At 45.9% G+C, this 21,441-nt stretch overlaps 1 protein-coding gene across 1 annotated transcript in view; it reads left to right on the top strand.

The window, feature by feature from the left end:
* The window catches only part of ADAM12 (ADAM metallopeptidase domain 12), a 176,503-nt gene that overhangs the window by 121,429 nt on the left and 33,633 nt on the right, over positions 1-21,441 (top strand). The window contains exons 12-16 of the mRNA XM_087433022.1: positions 1,167-1,256; positions 2,759-2,954; positions 18,316-18,424; positions 18,532-18,730; positions 20,838-20,915. Of these exons, the coding sequence (XP_087289148.1) occupies positions 1,167-1,256; positions 2,759-2,954; positions 18,316-18,424; positions 18,532-18,730; positions 20,838-20,915 (672 nt within the window). The remainder of the gene's footprint in view (positions 1-1,166; positions 1,257-2,758; positions 2,955-18,315; positions 18,425-18,531; positions 18,731-20,837; positions 20,916-21,441) is intronic.

Below are 21,441 nucleotides of genomic sequence, written 5' to 3'. Positions count from 1 at the left end.
TAGCCATAAATCTTCTGGATTATTGACAAAATTTTATTAATTACATTTATGATACTAATGATAAATTCATTCACAAAAGATGATTTTTCGGAGTAAATTATTATACAATTAAGCTAGTGCTTGATTGGCTTCTCTCTAGCCGATAGTGTATAAATTTCTCAGCATATATGATATATTGAATAAAATAAAAAGACATTGATAAATTAATTAGTACTAAAGACTCTATGAACACTTCTTTATTCTGATGATTCAATTTATTTCAAAATGTGTAAGCTCCAAGTTACTGGAATGTTCTAAAGTACAAGGACTTCATAAATACACTAGATAAATGTGTATAGGCCTTTTGTTGAGAGCTAAGCAAAAGGTGTCAATCTCTTGTTTCTTTTTCTTAGAAAAAATTGGGTACTTGTAAGCACAGGATAATAAAGGAGTTAATTTCCTTTCTCATTTTTATTTCAGAGAGGACAGTATGTCTAATATTTGATCTATCTCTTTAAATCTCTTGCAAACCAATGGGCACAGCCCCCAGACTTCTTTCTGGCCTCTTAGTCATTCTAATGTGCATTGCTGATCTGAGGAGAGCCTTGCCAGGTCAGGCAGCCCACCCGTGCTGAGTAATGGTCTCATCTACGGCATTTGGTTGAATTTCAGGGAAACGTGGTTCCAACACAATTGACTTGATTTCATTTCCTGCCAGTACACTCTAGATCAAAAGGACCAGTCTTTGAAGGGTCAAGTTAGTACGCAGCTATGTATATTTTTAAATAAGTAAGAAAAAGTACCCCAGTGATCCTGATCCAGTTCATTGCAGTAAGACTTGCAGTCATCAGAGACGCCCCTACAGAGCCCCAGCATCCTGCTGACTTGAATGAACATCCTCGCCAGCCTTCCTGGCCAAGTCCCTTACTCCTTCATGAAAGACGTCATGAAAGGCACTCGAGTGCTGCTGACTTTTCCCAGGGCCTCTCAGACTCAGTCAGTTCATAAACACTTAACAGAAGCTCTGCTTTCTTACAGATGAAGATAATCCTCAGTCAGGCTGGTTTTCAGCTCAAGAGCCAGGCCCTCTGGTTCTTTCTTCCCTTTCACAGTTACTTAAGGTGCGACGTTTGCATTCAGCAAGTAGTTGCTCCATATGACCCTGTCGAACAAATTCCCCTCTCCAGGAATGTACGAATCTCTGCTGCAATGCCACCACCTGTACCCTGAAGCCAGACGCTGTGTGCGCACACGGGCTGTGCTGTAAAGACTGCCAGGTGAGTCCACCTGGCCCCAAGGTCGCCCAGAGGCTCAGGTGGTTCAACACCGACGCGGGCAAGCAATATGGCAGGCTGACTTCCTGATATTCGCTGCTGTGGAAACTGTAACTCCTTATCACAAACACTGGTATTATCTACCTCCTGTTTTTATTATCTTCCAATCTTCATGTGAAATGCACATTTTAATTGCTAAGTCATCTGTGATAATTTATTTATGGGCTGAAAAGTAATCAGACCAAAAAACTCAAGCTGGACATTAAATGTCCCAGTTGTGCTGTTGGATGTGCGGTCCTGTCACCTACGGCTTCGAGAGCAAGTCTCCACTCCCGTCACTCAGCCTTACTCTGGGTCCCTCTGCTTGATCCTAAGACCATCTGCCTCGTGGGCTGAGAAGCCGTGCAGGTTGCTCCGGGGTTTGTGTAAACATCTTGATCTTATGTCCTCCTAACAGAAGGGGCCGGCCCAACCCAGCCCAGCCAAGAGTGGCAGTTTTATACTTGGGCCATTTCTGCTGCCATGACCGCATTTGTTTTGGCAATTCTGTTTGTCTCATTATTCAGAGCTGAGATCTCACAGAGTAGAAGCGTGACCTTTTGATTCCAATGTTGCAAGGGTAGAGTTTTATTTCTTTTTAATTAAGCGATTGATCTTGGCATTCTGCTTGCAGGAACTCCCTCTTAGCTGGCCCACTAGAGCACGGTGATTCAGAGGCGCATTACATGTTACGTTCAGCTTCAAAATAGTCTTCATCCCCTTCCTACTCGTGATTAATTTTGGTGGAAAGTTAAGAGAAGCCAACCCCCAGCACCCAGCAGTTGGTGGTGGAAGGTGCCTGGAGGTGGGCTGGGGGGAGGTCGCTGGCTACGTAGCCTCAGACAAGCCGCTCTGAGCCTTAAACATCCTCACCTGCAAAAAGATGAGGTGTTGGTCGGATGGTTCCTGACATCCCTTACTGCTCCCTTGCTTTACTTCTACTCTGTCTCTCCTCATAAAGTCCTACAGAGAGGTTTCCAGCTCTATATTTTGATGACAAAGTAAAATAGCTATTGTGATTGTGGACTTGGACTTATTTTTATCAACTTGCCCACAAATGCTAACACTGTAAGTGCACACATCATCTCAGAACACATGATGGTGTTGGTGACCAGAGCTCTTCTTAGGAATCAATGAGCCCAGCAGCAACACGCCATCCTCCTCCTCTGAGGTGACAGGTGCCAGCGACCAGCTTGTCTGCTCATCAGAAAACCCTAATGTTGCATGAAATTAAAAAGAGGCTGCTCTTGGTTGCCCCCACATACTGGAAGGGGGAACCCCAAGCAAGACTGTTTATTTAATGAGCTCTCTCTGCTGTAAGGGGGCTTCCTTTGAAATCCTCACTCCTGTCTGTATCTGAGGCTCTGTGAGGATGGCCTTGCTCCGCTCCATCCCAGGAGCACTGCTGGGAACGTGCTTCCCCCTTCCCTGCAGCGCATGTGCTATAAACGGCCCTCTCCTTTCAGCTGAAGCCTGCAGGAACAGCGTGCAGGGACTCCAGCAACTCCTGCGACCTCCCGGAGTTCTGCACAGGGGCCAGCCCCCACTGCCCGGCCAACGTGTACCTGCATGACGGGCACCCGTGTCAGGGGGTGGACGGCTACTGCTACAACGGCATCTGTCAGACCCACGAGCAGCAGTGCGTCACACTCTGGGGACCAGGTACGTGGCCGCCACCAGCTAGGTACAGAGCAGTGGGGCTGGGGAGCTCACTCTCCATAAGTGTCACCCTGGGGTGTGCTCTCTCGAAAGCTACCTTCCGTTCAGCTGGAGTGACTGGCTCCCTGGTAGGGCTGGGGCCGTGCACACCCAGCCTGCCAGAATGGCCGCTGCCCAGAGCCCACCCTGAGGAGCTCAGTGTGGTCCAACGAGAGATGTGTGAGCACCAACTGTGTGCCCTGTGGTGTGACAGGGACAAATCAGCCATGCCGCCTGCCCTCAGTTTAACAGGCAATTGGGCAGACAGATGGACAGAACTCCCCGCTGCCACTCTGACAGTGTCAGTGCTGCTTAGTGTCAAACGAGGACCCCCAGCAGGAGCTGAGGCTGCCGGAGAGGAGGTCACTGCGTGTGGCGGGGCTGGCGGCCGCGTCATGATGTGATGGGTGCGTCCTCTGTACCAGGAAGGACAGGGAGAGGTCACTCCTGATGTAGGGAGTGGCGCACCAGCGTTCAAACAGGAGGACACAGGGAAGGGACAGCTGGGGTGAGGGGCCTGGTCACCAGAGCTCGGAGGAAGAACATGGAGACAGGTGTTTGAGGGTCTTGACTGCCGTTTTGGTTGTGAAGGCGGAGTGATGGACTCGTGTGTTCCAGAGAAAGCACCCAGGTGGGACGGTGGCCAGGAAGCCGCTGCTGCACTGGTGGGTCAGTTGCAGGCTGTCCATTCCCCACTTCCTGTGTGGGATGGTAGGCTGGGTGCTGGGTGTGATTTTGTCCCTTCTAACCCTCTAACAACCCTTGAGGTAGAGACAATGACTATGGTTTTACAGAAGGCGCAGCTCAAATTCAGAGGCCAGAGGTCAGTTTCCTGAGGTTGTAAGGCTGGGATTTGACCCCAGGCCACTGTGCCCCAAAGCCCATGTGTGACTTCCACGCTGCACAGTCACCCCAGAGAGCCAGGTCTTGAACTAAAGTTCCACGGAAGCTCTAAAATTAAACAGACGCTCGGATGCCAAAGGGGGAAGAACCGGTCCCCTGTGTGTCTCTCCTCTGTTGCCCCGTCTTCTTGGGCCAGAGGTCCAGGGCCCCGTGGGGTCCTCACCCCAGGATGTGCCGTCTGTCTCCAGCTCCCAGGATTCCCACAGTGAATCCACGGAGAGTGTTTTCCAAGAGCACAGCCCCAGCCTGTCTTGGCGTTCTTCTTCCTTCTCCCGCTGGCTGCAGGGGTGACCTCAGTTCTGGCCAGGGACCCCAGCTGTGGTAAGGCCACTGTGGTCAGCCAGGCAGAGAGCCAGGCAAGCTCAGGCATGCGTCTAAGGGGGGAGAAATTCGATACGGACCTTTGTCAGACTTTGGTGGTGAGGTTTTGGTTTTAGGAGTGATGAGGGAAGTAAACTAAAGCAAAAAATGATGACTAAACATCAAAGCTTGGGTTTTAAATGTGATGTGAAAGCAATGACCTAAGTATGGAAAACAAGGACAGATGTTTCCAGGGCCTGGGTCCTGTCACAGAGCCCACTACCCCCGCCAGCCAAAGATGCCCCTCTGCACAGGGAACTTTCTGAGGGAGAGGAAAGAGCAGCCTGGATGCAGCAGCAAGGGGCTAATGCAGCCTCCGTTTATCTCCCCTTCTGAGGAGTTCTGCCAGTGCTCCTCAGCCTTTGTTAATGCACCTGGGCAGGTGGAAAGAGGAGGCCTGTGGTGCCTGGGGCCTTAGTGCTTCATCTGAGGAGCCCTGAGCGCTAGCCTCCTCGCCTGCTGGGCTGGGGTAGGGTCTCGTGGTCTAAAGGTGAAGGCCTTGCAGTGGCAAGCACAAAGTGGGCACTCGCTGTGCATGTGTGAAATGGTTGGATGGGCTCTGAATGTTTAGTGACCTCAGACGCCTTGTAGCCAAGTGAGGTCACTTTGGGACAGGGGCTACTGCTGCAGACCCAATCTTCATGGCCTAAAGCATCCCTAGTGGCCATCCCTTCCCAGCCTTTCTCCCGGCTCTATAATCTCCCCATCTTGAGTTACAAGAGACGTTATAATGCTCCCTTCCAAGGAGCGTTCCGTGGCCAGAGCACACATAGCACTTGGAGATTTTGGAGTGAAATGTGCTCTTCGGTGCCCTGCTGCGTTATAGCATCTGGCCCCATTTCCAAAGTGAGGTCAGATGGAGCTCCACGGCTCTCTCTGAGCCACCGCCACTGTGTGACTCAGCTGGCTGCATGCCTTTGATTCATGGTGACCGAGGCTGGTGTTTATTATCTCATCGGGTTAGTCCTTCTCAAGCTGCCTGCCCAGAGAGAGAGAGCCAGACAGGCAGACAAACTGACGACCTGACTCATGGACTGAGCTTTCAAAAGCAAGAGCAGTAGGATGTTACCTGCTTTGAACTCTCGACATCCTTGTGACCGAGGGTGGGGACTGAGGCCTGACTGCCGGGAACCTACGCCATCTCCCGAGGAGGGACTGCTGCCCAGGAGCTCCCGGCTTGCCTCGCCTCTCCCCTCCCTGCCCTCACTCTGGTGACTGAGGAGGCCTTTGCCCGGGCAGTGGTGGGTTTGCCTCGAGGGGGTGATTGCACATATACTATACATCCCTGGCATCAGGGATGCTCCGAGTTCCTGGAAACGACAAACATGGGGACCGTGGAGGGGAGGCATCGCAGGCTGGTGACTTCCTGGGGTTTAGTCTGCCTCAGCCAAGCCCTTCTTAGTAGTTCAAATCACCACGCAGACTTCCTCAGGAAAGCAGAGACCATGTATGCCAGAACCAGCTGTGGCCCTCCGTGCCAGGGGGCTTCTTAGCAGTGCCTTGAGCCACTCCCTTTGCAAATACAGTGTGTTCCTTTTCTTCTGTATCCGTGTGGCTGCCTCGTTGTCTAGTTCAAGGGCGCTTGTATGAGTTTTGTGTGGCTGCTGTAACCAGTTACCACACACTTAGTGGCTTAGGGCAACACAAATTTATCATCTTATAGTTCTGGGGTCACAAGTCCTAAAATCAAGATGTGGGCAAGACAGCCTTCCTTCTAGAGGCTCTAGGGGAGAATCCATTTCCTTGCCTTTTCTAGTTTTCAGGGTCTGCCTACATTTCTTGGCTCATGGCCCCTTCCTCTGTCTTCAAGGCCAGTAGCATACCATCTTCAAATCTTTGTCTCTTTCTGACTTCTGCTTCTGTCGTCATATTTCCTTCTCTGACTCTGAACCTCCCGCCTCCTTCTTATAAGGAGCCTTGTGATTATATTGGACCAGATCATCCAGGATAATCTCCCCATCTCAAAATCTTTAACTTCAGCACATCTTCAAAGTCCCTTTTTGCCATGTATGGTAACATATTCACAGGTTCCAAGGATTAGAACGTGGACCTCTTTGGGGGCCATTTTTCTGCCTGCCACAGGCATTGAACAGACCCCTTACTAGCAGGGCGACCTTCAGCAGGTTATCCAACCATGTTGAACCTTATCTGTAAAAAGGGTATAGGACTGTGCCTACCCCATGGATATATTGTCCTCTAACATGGCCTATTGTCTATTTTATGTGACACATCACATGCAGTAGCATGCTCGATGCTCAGTTCCTAGGAAATTGAAACTATGTAAATAAGATGTGACTGAGCTCGCAGGAAGCTCACAGACTAGTGAGCAAGACACTTAAGTCCTGGGGCTGTAGTAAGGGCTGTGATATGGTGGGGCATGGAAGAGAGAGGGGGCTCAGCCTGGAGGGTGGAGCCAGCCAGGAAGGCATCATAGATGAGGTTGCCCTGGAGTAGTCATTTGCCAGGGGTGGGAGAGGAAGGGTATTTCCGGCATAGGGAAGAGGTCAAGGCGCACAGGAACAGTGGGGCCATTCCAGGGAACTCCAGGCAGTTCTGCCTGTCTAGAGCTCGGGCTGTGACCTGGAGAGCAGAAATCCTCATCTGTCACTCCATTCTCTCATTTATTAAATATTCATCGCTGTCTGGCTATTGTAAGATGCTGACTCAAGAGCACAGATTCTGCCAAAGTGACATACTTCCCACAGTCCTGTGCGCTCTTGCCGGACCTGGAGTGGAGTCAGGATGTGACTGTCACAATCCTGGGGGAGGAGGTAACTTCCTCAGCCAGGCCCCTGGCCAGCTAGATGCACTGGGCTAGAGTATTTTAATGCTGTGTTACGGCGGTTGGCTTGAATAGCTTTTCATGATGCAGAAAAGGAAAACTTACTGTCAAGGACGCATATGCAATATTTCACTTCCCCATCCATTAGCAGATGCTCTGGGATCTGGACCACGTTTGCTTTGGGGTCACTTTAGGCCCCCTACGAAGGACTTAACTCAGAACTCTAGGAGTCATGAGTTCTTGCTCTGCTGGCCTGTGCCATCTGCACCCTGGTGACCTGGCCGAGTGGTTGAGTCATCCCGAATTCTCCAGTTACAGTCAGGAAGTCAGTCACTCACTCTCCAGATCTGGCTACCCAAACGCTGACCGGATGAAGCCCTTCCTTCCAGCTAACTACTCCCTTTTGAAATGGACTTTTCTCAATCCAGCATTATATTTCAATAAAATAGTTCTGCTTCCAAATCTTTCTACAAGTAAAATGATGGAAAATTCAAAACATATGCCTTCAACTCCTAACTGGCAAAGTAATACACTTTGAGAATACCTTTTGGGGTTTTGTTCATTTGTTTCCCAATTATTATTGTTGATGAGGTTCTTTGTTGGCTAGGAGTTTACATTTTTTTCTCACTGATTTTTCTCGCACAAATCTTCTATCTGAAGACTTTATATGTTGATGTCAAGCACATAAACGTTATCTGCAGTTCAAACTGTAACCCGTATTTGGCTCTCTTTCTCCAGTGTAGTCTGAATAGTCACAAAGATTTTCTGTCAATGCGACATGACCTTTATTCCTCCTGAAATGCAGCTGAATATTTTTCTTCAGGCAGAAAATTTACTTTTGCCAATGTTGTTTATCCAAACCGCTAGCATGGTTCCTGAAAGCTTTACTTGGAAATTAATCTTACAGATAACTCCATGTCTAGAGCCACAAACAATTTGCATCAGGAAAGTCCTGAAATATGTTAGTTTTATCTCTTGTATCACTCACCAGAAAATAGTGTCACTTGATTTATGCAGTGTGAGCTGGCCAGACAATTTTTATGGGCTGGTAAATATTCAGTGTTTATCTTCAAGGCTGGGTTAAATGGGTTTGCTTTATTATGGCACACCTGGGGCAGTGCATTTACTAATCATCTACGACTCTGGTGGCTACAGATGGGAAGAAAAGATATTTTTGCCAGGAGTCATGTTGTTTAGGAGTCGGGAAAGTCTCCCTTTTGTCTCACTGTGTGAGAAGGAAATGATAGCATTTTTTCATTTGGGCTTTATTTTCCGGTGAATGCAAAGGTCAGTTTGGAGAAGAGGGACAGAAAGAGAAATACAGGGAGAACAAGACAGCCTTCAGTTGTTTATACAAATGCCTTTGTCTGTGGACATTAGTGACAGGGGTTAGGGACATTAGTGACAAGGAGGGAGGAGCTGATTTCACGGAATTGGAGAAGTACATTTGCATACTGGAGTCATTTTAAGGAAAAGATTAGATCAAGTAAATCGTGGGCTTAACTCGAGATGTCATCATTCTCTCTTTCAAAAGACTTAATGACATTGGGAACTTCCCAACTACAATTACGAATATAAGTTATATCACTCTGAAGACAGAGCTGGTAATTAAAATCCATCACTCCTGTATAATTATAAACACAGTATGATGGCGAAGTTCCCTCCGAAAGGCTAAATTTTATCTTTTGATAATGGCAAAACATCTAAGTCTTCCATTATTAAGAATTCAAAGACTGTAACTAGATATAATATTGTAGCAATAAGAAAACTGTTGTCATTTTTTTCGAGAGACAGACATGAAGTCTCCTGTCTTCATGAAAACATGAAGACAGACATTTTTAAGTGCAGCAACTTGGAACCCAAATCTGTGCCTTTATAACATCTTACAAGTGGACAGAAGTCATTTACCCTTTTTAAATTGTTGGCCATTTTATCTCAAAAGCCACGTGGGCACTTTGCTGGACCCTCCTCCCCTATCCTAACTGGCATCAGCAGGTTCTGGACAGCCAAGGCGTTCAGGAAATTGTCTCTGGTGTTTGTGTCTCCTAGTCCATTTCCTTTAACAATGTTTTATTTTAATGCAAGCGCTGTATCTGCTTCGAGGTCAGCAGTGAGCCCCCTTTCCGGTTGCTCTACTTACGAGGTTTTTTATTTTGCCTAAACTTTGAGGGAATGACACTTTCTCTTTCCAGGAAGTAAAATGTCTTTTCATGACCTTGTATCTTCTTCCCTCATAAGACAGCCTGGCAATACTTCATTTGATGTAAATGAATAAGTGAAAATCCAGAGTCGCAGAGAAGATGAACCAGGAGAAGAACCGTTCATTTACCCGAGATGCTTTGCTCTGCAGAAATCACAGTTGACTTCCTCTGGGGAGGGCAGTTGAGACGAGATGTACTTTCCCCAACTGCTTTCCCTGTGGCTTGTCATTCATTCCTTCTTGGAACACACCTGCTCTGTGCAGGCCTGAGGCACCATCCCTGTCCGCAGGGGTTTTTACAGTGAGGCAGGAGCCTTGGAACATCACAAGAGGCAAGAACAAGTGTGGTAAATACAAGGAGGGGACAGCCCTACAGGACGAATGAGAGAAGGGGGTCGACCCCCGCCTCAGGGGCAGGGGGTGATGGAGGAGGCCGTGAGGGACACAGGCAGCAAGGTCGAGCAACGCTGCAGCCCAGGACCCTCGTCCACCGGTTCCAGCAGTCAGGTTCCAAGGAAGAGGCTGATTGACCTGACTTTGGCCATGTGCCAGCCTTGACCCACTCTTAGGCATGGAGCACTCTGATAGGCCAGACTTGAATCTCATGCTTGTCCCTTTGGCATTGGGGGGGGGGAAGTTAGCCCCCCTGAATCATATAAAATGGATTTCCCATAAGAAAAGAGTCTTATTCCTAGACAAAGGGATATGGGAAAAGTGTTACACAAAACAAACAATTGAACAACCCCATGCCTCCTACCCTACAATTCGTTTTCACAAACCCCTAATTAGTTGCTCCAAACCACCTGAGGAAAGCCCTCCCACGGCACAGATTCTCCTAGAAAGAGAGATTACCCCCTAGGAGGGGCGTGGCCAGCATGCAACTGGTAGTACCAGGAGGGGTGGTGCTGAGCAGTGCCCCGCGTCTAGCTGGGAGCTTGCTCGCCCCAAAAGGTGGCCCAGAGCCCTGCGTGGCACGGCATCATCCTACAGCCTGAAATTGGAGGTGGGGCAGCAGCAGGGCATGTTGTGATCTGGATCAAGTCTCAGCTCCTTATGTACTTGATGAGTTTCACTCATTTCAAACCCCTGGGCCCTTAAACATCCATGTTTATATTGCAAGATTTCTCATCCCAACGTGGAGACTCCAGGGTAGGAAACTCTAGCCAATTGGGTGAGAACAGGCATTGTGAACAGAGTTCTGCCCCATCCTCCTCCCACCTTCTGCCAAATGAAAACAGTAGCAGTTTCAAAGCGTTGATGAAAGTTGATCAAAGTTGATGAAAGTTGTCAGTCCCTAAGTGCTTGCTGATGGAGAATGCAAAAGATCTTATCTGTCAACATTGACCATGAATTACTTACCAGAGTGTACTTTACCTTAGTTCTCCCAATCAAAGAATGAAGAAAGTATGTGACAAGGGATTGGGTAGGCATTCTGGTCTTTGATTTCACAGAGAGACATCTATCTATCCTACCCCGAAGTTTATGTAGCTGATGAAATTATGATCTATTTTTCTTCCAAACATGAGTTTTCTTTGCCACGCTGTAGCGAGCCATGTCATTGCTCTGTGCCATTGATGACGACATGTCCTGCCAATACATCAGTGGTAAAGTGTGACATGGCATCTCCTGCTCCCTCTAGTTTGGGGTGAGAGCTGAAATGGGTAAAACTCTTGGAAATAGTTGTTGGTTTCCTGGGAGAGACAGAAAGTTAACCTTTAGAACTCTGCATTGTTCAAGCCACTGAGCAAGTGAATACCAGAGTGGAGTAAATTTTCCTTGTCAAACCCCACCCAGCTTTGTTTCTTATGGACTGACTTCTCCCCACAGAAGTTTGTAAGTTATTATATTCAGAACTTTTCCTTTCTTTTCTTGAATCAGTAGAGATTCAACAGAAAGGCATAAAAATGTTTACTGTCTCTCTCCATCGCCCCCTCTTGGGAAGAGACCCCATAGGGTGTGCACAGACTCAAGGACATGTCACTCAATTTGGTTCACACCTGAGAAATAAGCATAGGGTGGCTGGTGTCACAGCCTGTCCAGTTATTCTCTGGAAAAGGATTTGGTGGAGATGGAGCCAAGCCTGAGAACAGGTGGATTATAGGAATCTATTGCTGGTTCTGGAGAGAAAGGAACGGCAGAGACAGAAGTCTGTTGCCAATTAGGTTTTTTCTAAGAGGGTGGCAGCACAGGTTGGTAAGGTCATGGACTTTGGCTTTAAATCCATGAGTCAGGCCCGACTTTAACACTTAGTCACATTGTGATCAGCAAGTTGCTAAAACGCTGAGCCTTAGTGTTTAAATCTGAGAAATGGGATATGAAGACCCTACAGGGTGGTTATAAGGATTTACAGATACTGCATGCTCTGCTCAGCACAATCCCTAAGAGTGGGGTGCCCAACAAGTGGCATGCCGGTGACCTCACACGTGCTGGGTCATTGCAAGTGTGTGTTGCTTTGTTTAAGGGCAAGGAATTACGGGAAAGATGATCTTTGTTCCCAGGGTTCAATGGAATAAAGAGAAATCAAACCCCAGTGTCTTTACTCAAGGTCTCCTGCTGCCTCTTTCAAAATGGCACTCAGCACCTCTGCCGTGAGATGAGGTTCTGGAGGCCTGGCCTGAGCAGGCTGGGAGGGTGCCCAGAGTAAGCACAGGGCTTGGAGCAGCAGGGAGCCTCACTCATCGAAACGAGTGAGGAGAAGCAGGGTGCGGGGTAGTTGAAATCCTTGAGCTATGACTATAGTTTTTATTTAATATGCAAAGTACATATAAAACCTCCCAGAGTTTCTGATAAGGAGAATGTCCTTCTTCTTCCTCATTTCCCAAGGTGGGTCCAGGAATTACTTATGCAGTCATACAACAATCTTCATGGTTTCCTATGATGTGCTAAGCACTGAGGACAATCATCTGTGAAGGAGACAGGTGTAAAGTCCCTATTGACACAATCGTGAGCTATTACAAATATGGTAAGTGTTGTGAACAAGGTCAGATAACAAGGACTGTCTTCTCCCCCACGCATCCTCCTATCCTTAATATCCAGGAGCCAAGCCATCCCCTTCCGCACGATCAGTGGCAGTGCTCATTATAATTCAGGTTTACCGAGAGCCTGCCATGTGTGGGGGACTCACTGAGCATCACAGCACCTTTGAGTCAGGTGATATCCTTGTCCCCATTTTACAGATGAGGGAACAGAGTCTCAAGATCTTACATAACTTGACCAGGGTCTCGTGGTGTGTAGGGTTGACACCAGATCAGCCCACATTGTTCCGAGTCCCAGGTCCTTGTTCTTCCAACACAACCACCAATTATAGAGATCAGATGGGGGGAAGCCTTCCCAAAGGAATTGAGACTTGATAAACATTGTTTATTGTTTTTCTTAGATCCCATACATGCCCAGATATAAAACACGGTGTCCCCAAAAAATTATCCATCACAACGAATGGTTTACTACTGACCTCTTCATCTCTCACTTGCATCTTTTGAACATCACAGTCCCGTTGGGAAGGCACATTGGACCTTGTGAACCTGTATCATGCTGGTTTAGGAGGCTAATTGAGGTCGACTGATAAAATTGGGTTTAAAAAAAAGACAAGCTACGTGTATCATATGTTTAATTATTCATGCCTGCACTTGACTTCGTCACTTGACACCTGACTTCATGCCTGCCGTTTTTTTCTTCTGATAAAAGAGCTTTTAAAAGACCATTTTGACAAGTACCAGGATGGTTGGTTTGGTTGTGGAGATCATGAATATACACCCACTGAGCAAATAGGAAAAGTAAAATCAGAAGACTCACTGTTAGGTAGTGGGTCCTTGTGCCTAAAAATATGATTTCCAGTGACAGCATCCCAACAGAATAAAAAGGTCAGCATCAGAAAAGCTAGAAATGCAGGGAATGTGCTGTGGAAAACGGGCTTCTTTTTAACCGCTTTGAGGTATGATTGACATATAAAAAGCTGTACTTATTTAATGTGTACAACTTGATGAATTTGGAGTTAAATATACACCTATGACATGATCACCACGTCTATGCCATAAACATATCCATCACCTCCAAAAGATTCCTCCTTCCCTCTTTATTTATTATTATTTGTGTGGGTGTGTGATAAGAATACTTAACACAAGACCTACCCTCTTAGCAAAATTTTAAGTATACAATATAGTATTATAAACTATAAGCTCTATACTGTACAGTAGATCCCTAGGACTTATTCATCTCAAGTAACTGAACTTTGTACCCTTTGACCATCACCTCCCCACTTCCCCCATTCCCCAGCCCCTGGCAACTACCATTCTACTCTCTGCTTCTATAAGTTCGATTTTTTTTAGATACCACATAAAGTGAGATCATTGCAGTATTTTTCTTTCTGTCTGACTTATTTCACTCAGCATAACATCCTCCAGGTTCATCCATGTCGTTGCACATGGCAGAACATCCTTCTTTTTTAAGGCGGTCTAATGTTGAATTACATGTATCTACTCCATCTTCTTTATCCATCCATCCATCAATGGACACTTAGGTTGCTTCCACGTCTTGTCTATTGTGAATGAAGCTACAGTGAACATGGGAATACAGATATTTCTTCAAGATCCTGATTCCAATTCCTCTGGATATATATCCAGAAGTGGGACTGCTGATCATATAGTAGTTCTATTTTTAATTTTGGGGGGGAACTTCTATACTGTTTTCTGCAGCGACTGTATTGGTTTACATCGCCACCAACAGTATACAGCTGTTCCCTTTTCTCCATATCCTTGCCAACACTTGTTCTCTTTTGTTTTTCTGATAACAGCCATCCTGACAGGTGTGAGGTGATATCAAATTGTGGTTTTGACTTGCATTTCTCTGATGATTAGTGATGTTGAGCACCTTTTCATGTACCCATTGGCTATTTGTATGTCTTCTTTGGAGAAATGTCTATTCAGTTCCTTTGCCCATTTTTTAATCTGGTTATTTGGGTTTATTTGGTATTGAGTTGTAGGAATTCCCTATATATTTTGGATATTAACCCTTTGTCAGATATATGGTTTGCAAATATGTTCTCCCATTCTGTAGATTGCCTTTCGTTTTGATGATTTTGTTCCCTTTGCTCTGCAGAAGCTTATTAGTTTGATGTCGTCCCACTTGTATATTTTTGCTTTTATTGCCTGTGCTTTTGGTGTCATGACCAAGAAATCATTGCCAAGACCAATGTCAAGGAGCTTTTTCCCTGTTTTCTTCCAGAAGTTTTACAGTTTCAGTCTTACATTTAAGTGATTATTCCATTTTGAGTTAATTTTTGTGTATGGTGTAAGATAGGGGTCCACTTCATTCTTCTGCATGTAGATACCCAGTTTCCCCAGCACCATTTATTGAAGTGACTATCCTTTTCCCATTGTGTATTCTTGGCACTGTTGTTGAAGATCAGTTGACCAGAGACTTTGAGACCGAAGAGAAATGTAAAGAATCTGAGTAATGTTGTTTTTAAGATATAGGAGAGTTAAAAAGAAAAGCAATATTTCTTAACTAAAATGTGACTTTTCAATATTTCTCATCAAGTTAATTGACAACATATTATAAGACACTGGACTATGTCATCCATGTTGCTAAAAGTTCACGTATTGAAATTGGCCATCAATCTTTCTGTGGGATTTTCTCTTAGGAAAATAGCAGCTCTCCTTAAATGCAGGGTGGCCCTCTACTTGGGTGTGCACAGTACTTCAGAGTTATCAGGAAACACTAGTACTATTTTATAACCTCTAGAGATTTTACACGTCATTGCGTTGTAGATACACCTAGTTTTCTAAGCCAAGCTGTCCTGTTGGCATTTGGGGCATTAAAATCCCAAACACACCCTGACCCAGAAGGTCTGTATGTTCCAGGTTTGGATTCTCAAGCAGTGATCCAGCATTTTTTTTCTCTTCCAAGATGCTTTCATACTTGTTTAAATACTGTTCATGTTCCCTTACTTGATTTCTTGTCGTAATTTTAGCCCCTTTATTTGATATTCATATATCAGGCTTCCCTTTGCTTTACCATTACATTCCCAGTGTTTTAGATCCCTGTGGAAGCCAGCCTTTTTCTCTGCTTCCCTTTCTCTCTCTTCCTCCCTTCTACGTGCCCCAGGCCAACCCTCATCCAATACTGCCCCTGAGCTGTTTGCGAGCTCACGTGTCTAAAACTGCTCAGAAATGTCTCTTGATAGCTCCCTATTAAGGAAAACAAATTTATCAATTAACACATTTGAACTGCAGCACGATATATATATTTTTTAAGTGGCCACATTTCCCAGGAGAGAAGTTTCTTGATAATAGTAAGAGTGACAGAATCTATGTAGCATCAAATCACATCACGGTCAATGGCAGGGTGGTATCAACCCTGCGTGCCCAGTTGGGAGAGGTTAGCATCCACTAGAAACCGCTGGTATTCCCTTTTCCTGGTCTTCTGAGGGGGGAAAGAGGGAAGAAGGGCGCATTTTGTCAGCCCTTCAGTGGGCAACAGCAGCACTGTGCCCGTATCCACCTGAATCTGGGATCCTTTGGGGTGTGCTGGCAAATGTCACGGCTCTTGCCCTGTTCCCCATGGTGCACCCCAGGGTGCAGTGAGGGCCCACTCACCTGCCTGTCTCCCCACTCAGCAGGGGGGGACCAGCACGGACCAGGCCTTGTTCTGCTCTCTGTCCACAAGGCCCATGCAGGCCCAGCTGATATGCAGCCTTGATGAACATCGGAGCACTGGAGGGAACAGGCGGGACTTCACCCTCCGGTGGCCCTGCCCTTGATAGCTCTGTGGCACCAAGCAACATATTTCACCTTTTAAGTCCTAGTTTTCTTGTCAATAAAATGGGATAATGAGACCTCCCTCGAAGGATTCATTATACTACATTAAAGACCGTTTGTATTCCTTTGCTTTATTTCTTGTCATAATTTTAGTCCTTTATTTGATACTCATGTATCAGGTGTTCTCTTTGCTTTGCCATTCCAGTTGCAGAGGTGAATGTAGGATTACCACATTACCTGGTAAGATTCAGCTTGTGGCCCCCCCTCTAAGAGGTTTTCCTGACCAGCCTGCCTAAAACATCAGCCCCTGGACCGCCTTACTCTGCAGATCCTTCATAGCGCTCCCCACTTCTGGGCTTGAGAGGAACATTTTCTGTTTCTCCTTGCAATTTTCAGGCAAGCAAGAGTTTTGTCCCTATTGGTCACCACTGTATTCCCAGAGCCTGGCAGATAGTAAGTCCTGGATAGATGTGTATGTGTGATTGAAGTCTGCAACACAATTCAAGGATAGAAGGACGCATGGATGGATGCATGGATGGGTTGATGGATGGAGGGAGGGAGGGAGGGAAGGAAGAAGAGATGGAGAAACAAAGACAGGCAAGCAGTAAGTACAGGGTCTGTGCAAATACACACCATTGAGTTGTTGGTATGCTAGACGCCAGTTTTTCCAAACCACTTTGATCAATTGAATCCAAGTACTTTGAGCAAAGTACCATCAAACAGGATTAATTTAAGTACAAAGTGCAGGCTCAATCCAAGACTCACCCTCCCCATGCCTCCCCCCTCCAGTTGGTAGATGAAAAAGAATAAGAGGGCAGAATGTGGAAGAAATGGGTCTATAACAGGCAGAAGCTGAGTTTGTCAGTGATGTAATTCGCACTGTGAGCAAGGATGTGAATCTGGGGCGCAATAAAGGAATGTGATGCTAAACAGCCAGAGACCTCATCTCGCTGGAGGATTGTGTCCAGTTTGGGGTAATATCCTTAAAAAGGAGTTTGGGAGACCTCTCTTAAATGGTTTAAAAAAAACAGAGAATGGGAAAACGAGAGATCCAAGACTAGGGTTGCTTAGTGCAAAGGCCAATGGCTGAACCCATTACTGATCTCAACTGTTGCAAGGGTTTTGTGTGGTTCGATTTGTCTGGTTTTGTTATTTTTTTGTTTTTTTTTTTTTTAATGAGATGCTGATCATGTCTGCTCATAGCTGATGAAGAGGAATCAGGTACAGGTTGAAGAAAGATGGACATTTTTAGTAATAAAAACATCTTTTGTTCCCTGGGCGGAGGGGAGCCTTGCCATCATTGGATTGGTGTCTTAAATAAGTCAACAGTCACTTGGAAGGCAAATGGAGCCTCCCCAGAGTTGGAAGCGGAGAAGGGCAGGGGCAGAGCTGGGTTCTGGGAAGCTGGCATCCTAGTGGTTGGAAGGCATCTGAGAGGAAGCACCCAGCCAGGCCCCCAGTGTGGGAGAGAAGGCAGGCCAAGATCACACCACAGGCATAGTTTATTCTGAAGGATGTGGAACACTTTCTTGAATTTCTCATAATCTTCAACAGATATCACTATGCATAGGATTTGGGAGCCCTCCAAAGCTTTGGCAACACAAACCCCAATTATATGTTCTCTCTTCCCCTGGCCGGAAGGTGTGCTAAAAATGTCCATTTCCTGAGCTCTCTGGCTCCCACATCCCTCTCTACCAGGCACTGTCGTGCTGTACAAAATGACGATCATGTTTTATGCCTCTGTGGCCTCTGAGAGTCATCTCTGCCTTGCAAACATAGGTGTTAATTGAAGCCAGTGCTTGCTCTTATAGGGAGCTTTATGGGACTCAAAATGTTGTATAAGATCCCGGCGTTGCTCGTTTGTTCCCTCTCTCTCTCTCATTGCTTCCCCGAATTAGTCATCATTCCTCTTCGGAGCCTGCTTTAGCTTGCATTTCTCACCGGAATTGTGTGGGATGTTGTTAGAGAGAGCAAGCTTCCCCCTTTCTCTGCAGCCAGCCAGCCACCTCCTCTCTGTGCTGGATCAGGTCTGGCCCCACAGCCAGGCCTCATCTCCTGAGAGGCTGCACATGCCACGGGCCTGGACAGCAGCCCTGAAGAAGAGTGAGCTATGAAATGCGCGCTTTGCCGCCCGTGAGCTGAGCCGAGAGAGGATGCTAGCTGTTGACACTCTGAGCTTCCGCTGGCCAGCTCCTCTCATGAGTCAGCCGAGATTTCTCTGGACGCAGAACACACTTCCCCTTAACCTGAAAGCCCAGTGCTGTTCAAAGAAAAGTATTAAAAACACTCGCAGGAGGTGACAGTGCTGCTCTGCTTCTGTTTCAGGTGCTAAACCTGCCCCTGGGATCTGCTTTGAGAGAGTCAACTCTGCAGGTGACCCTTATGGCAACTGTGGCAAAGACTCCAAGACTTCCTTTGCCAAATGCGAGATGAGGTATGGGATCTGCATCCTGACCACGCCATGGCTTTGAACTTCCCACGCTGCTTAGGGCTGGTTCCAAACTTCCCCTCTTTGGGGACTGTTTGTTCTTGCTCTTCCAGAGATGCCAAATGTGGAAAAATCCAGTGTCAGGGAGGTGCCAGCCGGCCAGTCATCGGTACCAATGCAGTTTCCATAGAAACAAATATCCCACTGCAGGAAGGAGGCCGGATCCTGTGCCGTGGGACCCACGTGTACTTGGGCGATGACATGCCGGACCCAGGGCTTGTGCTTGCCGGCACAAAATGTGCAGATGGAAAAGTAAGACCCAAATGCTCACTTGCATCATTAATGTAAGTCTGGAAGGGGGCCCATTGAGAGACGTCCTGTCCAAGAACTGAGTTACAAGGTTTGTTTGTTTTCCTAAATCCACGTCCCAGAACTTTGTCTCTGGAATCCAATTCTTTGCACCTAGAAGAAAAAGTCAATAAATCCTAAGTCCTGGTCTGACCATTGAGATGCAGATTTGGGAAAATCAAGCTTGTTTTTTCGGCCCTTTAGTGTTAATAAGTCATTTCTACACTCTGGGTGTCATGAGGGTTTCCAGCCAGGAAATTACTTTGGAAAGAAACGCAGTAGCGTATGATATTGTTTTTGGAAATGTGGCCTTGGTTTCTGGCACGGCGGGGGCTTGTTCCCACCTGGACAGAATGGGAAGTCAGATGTATTTTCAGAGACCCCCATAGAGAGAATAGGAGGGGGGAAGAGAGAGGGTAAGCTTAAAGCCAGAAGGGAGTTCTTTTGGACACCAGAGGGAAAGGTAGACTGAGATGTTTTGGGTTTAGAAACAAAGTCAAAAATGAAAAAAAAAAAAAAGAAATTAAGGTTTTTACATTCTGCCACATTGATTTTTGTCACCAAACTTTCTCATCAGACTAAAATGATTGCAAGTTAATAAAATGTTTTAGGAAAAAAGGTGAATCAACTCCCACATGCTTTTTGTAGGACCCCATTTTCAAAATGATTACGAAATCACTCACTAACACGGAGGTCAGAGAGCGGAAAAGAAAGAGACAGCCTCAGCTCCTTTAGCAGAGTCCCAGGCAGGAATTCCTTCCACTCAGCCCCTCTCCTCCACACACCCTGAGCCACAAATGCTTTATCCTGCAGGAGGTAGGATGATCCGTGAAACGTGTTATACATTCTGAGCGTCTCCTTAGCCACACACATTAGCTTATATTCAGGCCTTGACGTTAGAATGACACCCATTTTCTAAACTGTAGTCTGAACAGCCAGAGCCAGGTGCATCTGAACACTGAGATTCCAAGGACTAAATTTATCAATGAGTTTTTCCTCCATGTGCGAGATTAAATGTGCCTTGATCTCCATTTCTGCACGACACTCGCTCTTTGAAAGCCGTCTTGAGCCTTGCCCATGGATTGGGGGGAGGTGCAGCACCTACACACTGATTCTGACCGGGGTCCTGCTGTGTTAATTGCAATCCCAGACAATTTCTTTTATCAGCTGGAATGGGACAGTCCCCTCGGCCAAGATTCCCACCGGCCCTCAGAGCTGCTTGGGCAGCACTTTTGTCAAAGGGCATTCGTCTTGCCTTACACAAGCTGTGGGGGTCGGCTGGTGAACTTCCCATAGGATGGTTCTACTTGATGAAAAATGCTTCTGCAGTCTAAAAATTAGACTTTTCTTCCTTTGACTCCACTAATTTGTAATATCTTATGGGAGATAAAGGGCCTGATCCCTTGGGTCTGGAGTATGTTATGCACCTTTGAAATGAGATGACCCTCTTTCAACCAGCCCAGTATCATTTAGCAAATTATGGCCCCTGCAAAGGATTGATAAATACAAGGGAACCATCGTTTTCCTCTGCTGAGCATTTCTGTTGATGCTTTATGTCATCGATGATAGTACTTGTCAGTCAGTATTTTGGAAAATTTCCCCTATATCCATAGCTCCCTTAAAAGATTCTTGGACCCTGGATTCTTGGAGTCTCTGAGTCTGTACAGGCCCCAGGTTAAGGACTAGTCCATTTCACCCTCTCTTGTATCTTTTAATGGAGGGGAAATATGCTGCCATACGTAGAGTTCATTGCAAGCTCTAAACAAAAATCACGAGAAAATCCGTTATTATCATTTCAGGATCGACTGAAACTATGTAAAATGACATAAAGGATAATAGAGTTCAGTAGTGTTCACATTGTTGTGAGTCTTGAAATGTGCTGAGTTTGGAGTCAGGCATCGGGATCCATGTCTGAGTCAAATGAAAAATACATCATTCTGCTGCATCCATATTTACCTAAAGAAGATAGTCTTCCTCAAGCTTTCCTTTGTTTCTCTTTTTAAATATGCAGATATATGCATGTGTATCTGGTTATAGAAGTCCTGAGATATTTGCTGTTTTCCTCCTACAGATCTGCCTCAATCGTCGATGTCAGAACGTCAGCATCTTCGGAGTTCATGAGTGTGCACTGCAGTGTCACAGCAGAGGGGTGAGCAGACGGAACCGCCTTTTCATAGCTGTTCCATAACAAGATAAGCACTCACTCATTCATTTGTAAAGGATTTTACAATCTATAACTTTTAAAACATATAGCAGTCAGTGTCTCCTCAATATTTTCTTCTAAAGATATTAATTTTCTTTGACCTTTACATAGCATAAGAAATTTGATTTTTATTTAACAAAGAAAATCAGATTGAGCAGTAATTATCTTTTAAATTAACATTCTGTGATTTTGAAAAAAGGACTTTGTCATCTTCAAAGTAATTTTAAAACTAACCTTCCTTCATGAAGAGTTTTGCATTAACATTTCAAACAGAGCTGTCCCTCCTACAACCAAGATTCAGAATATGTGACTGAACTGGAATACTTCCAAGAGGAATTAAAACAGAGAAGACAGGACATACTGACCACATGTTCTTGAAATCACATACAATGGATTTCGACTGAAGAAGGCTGTTATTTTAGTTCAGAGAATTTTTAGGGCAGAAGAGGACTCAAATTGTTTAAAACATAAT

The sequence above is a fragment of the Ceratotherium simum genome, chromosome 6 (assembly GCF_057802395.1).
Source record: "Ceratotherium simum simum isolate JZ-2026a chromosome 6, ASM5780239v1, whole genome shotgun sequence".
NCBI classification, from domain to species: Eukaryota; Metazoa; Chordata; class Mammalia; order Perissodactyla; family Rhinocerotidae; genus Ceratotherium; species Ceratotherium simum.
This window is presented reverse-complemented; position numbering and strand designations above follow the sequence as displayed.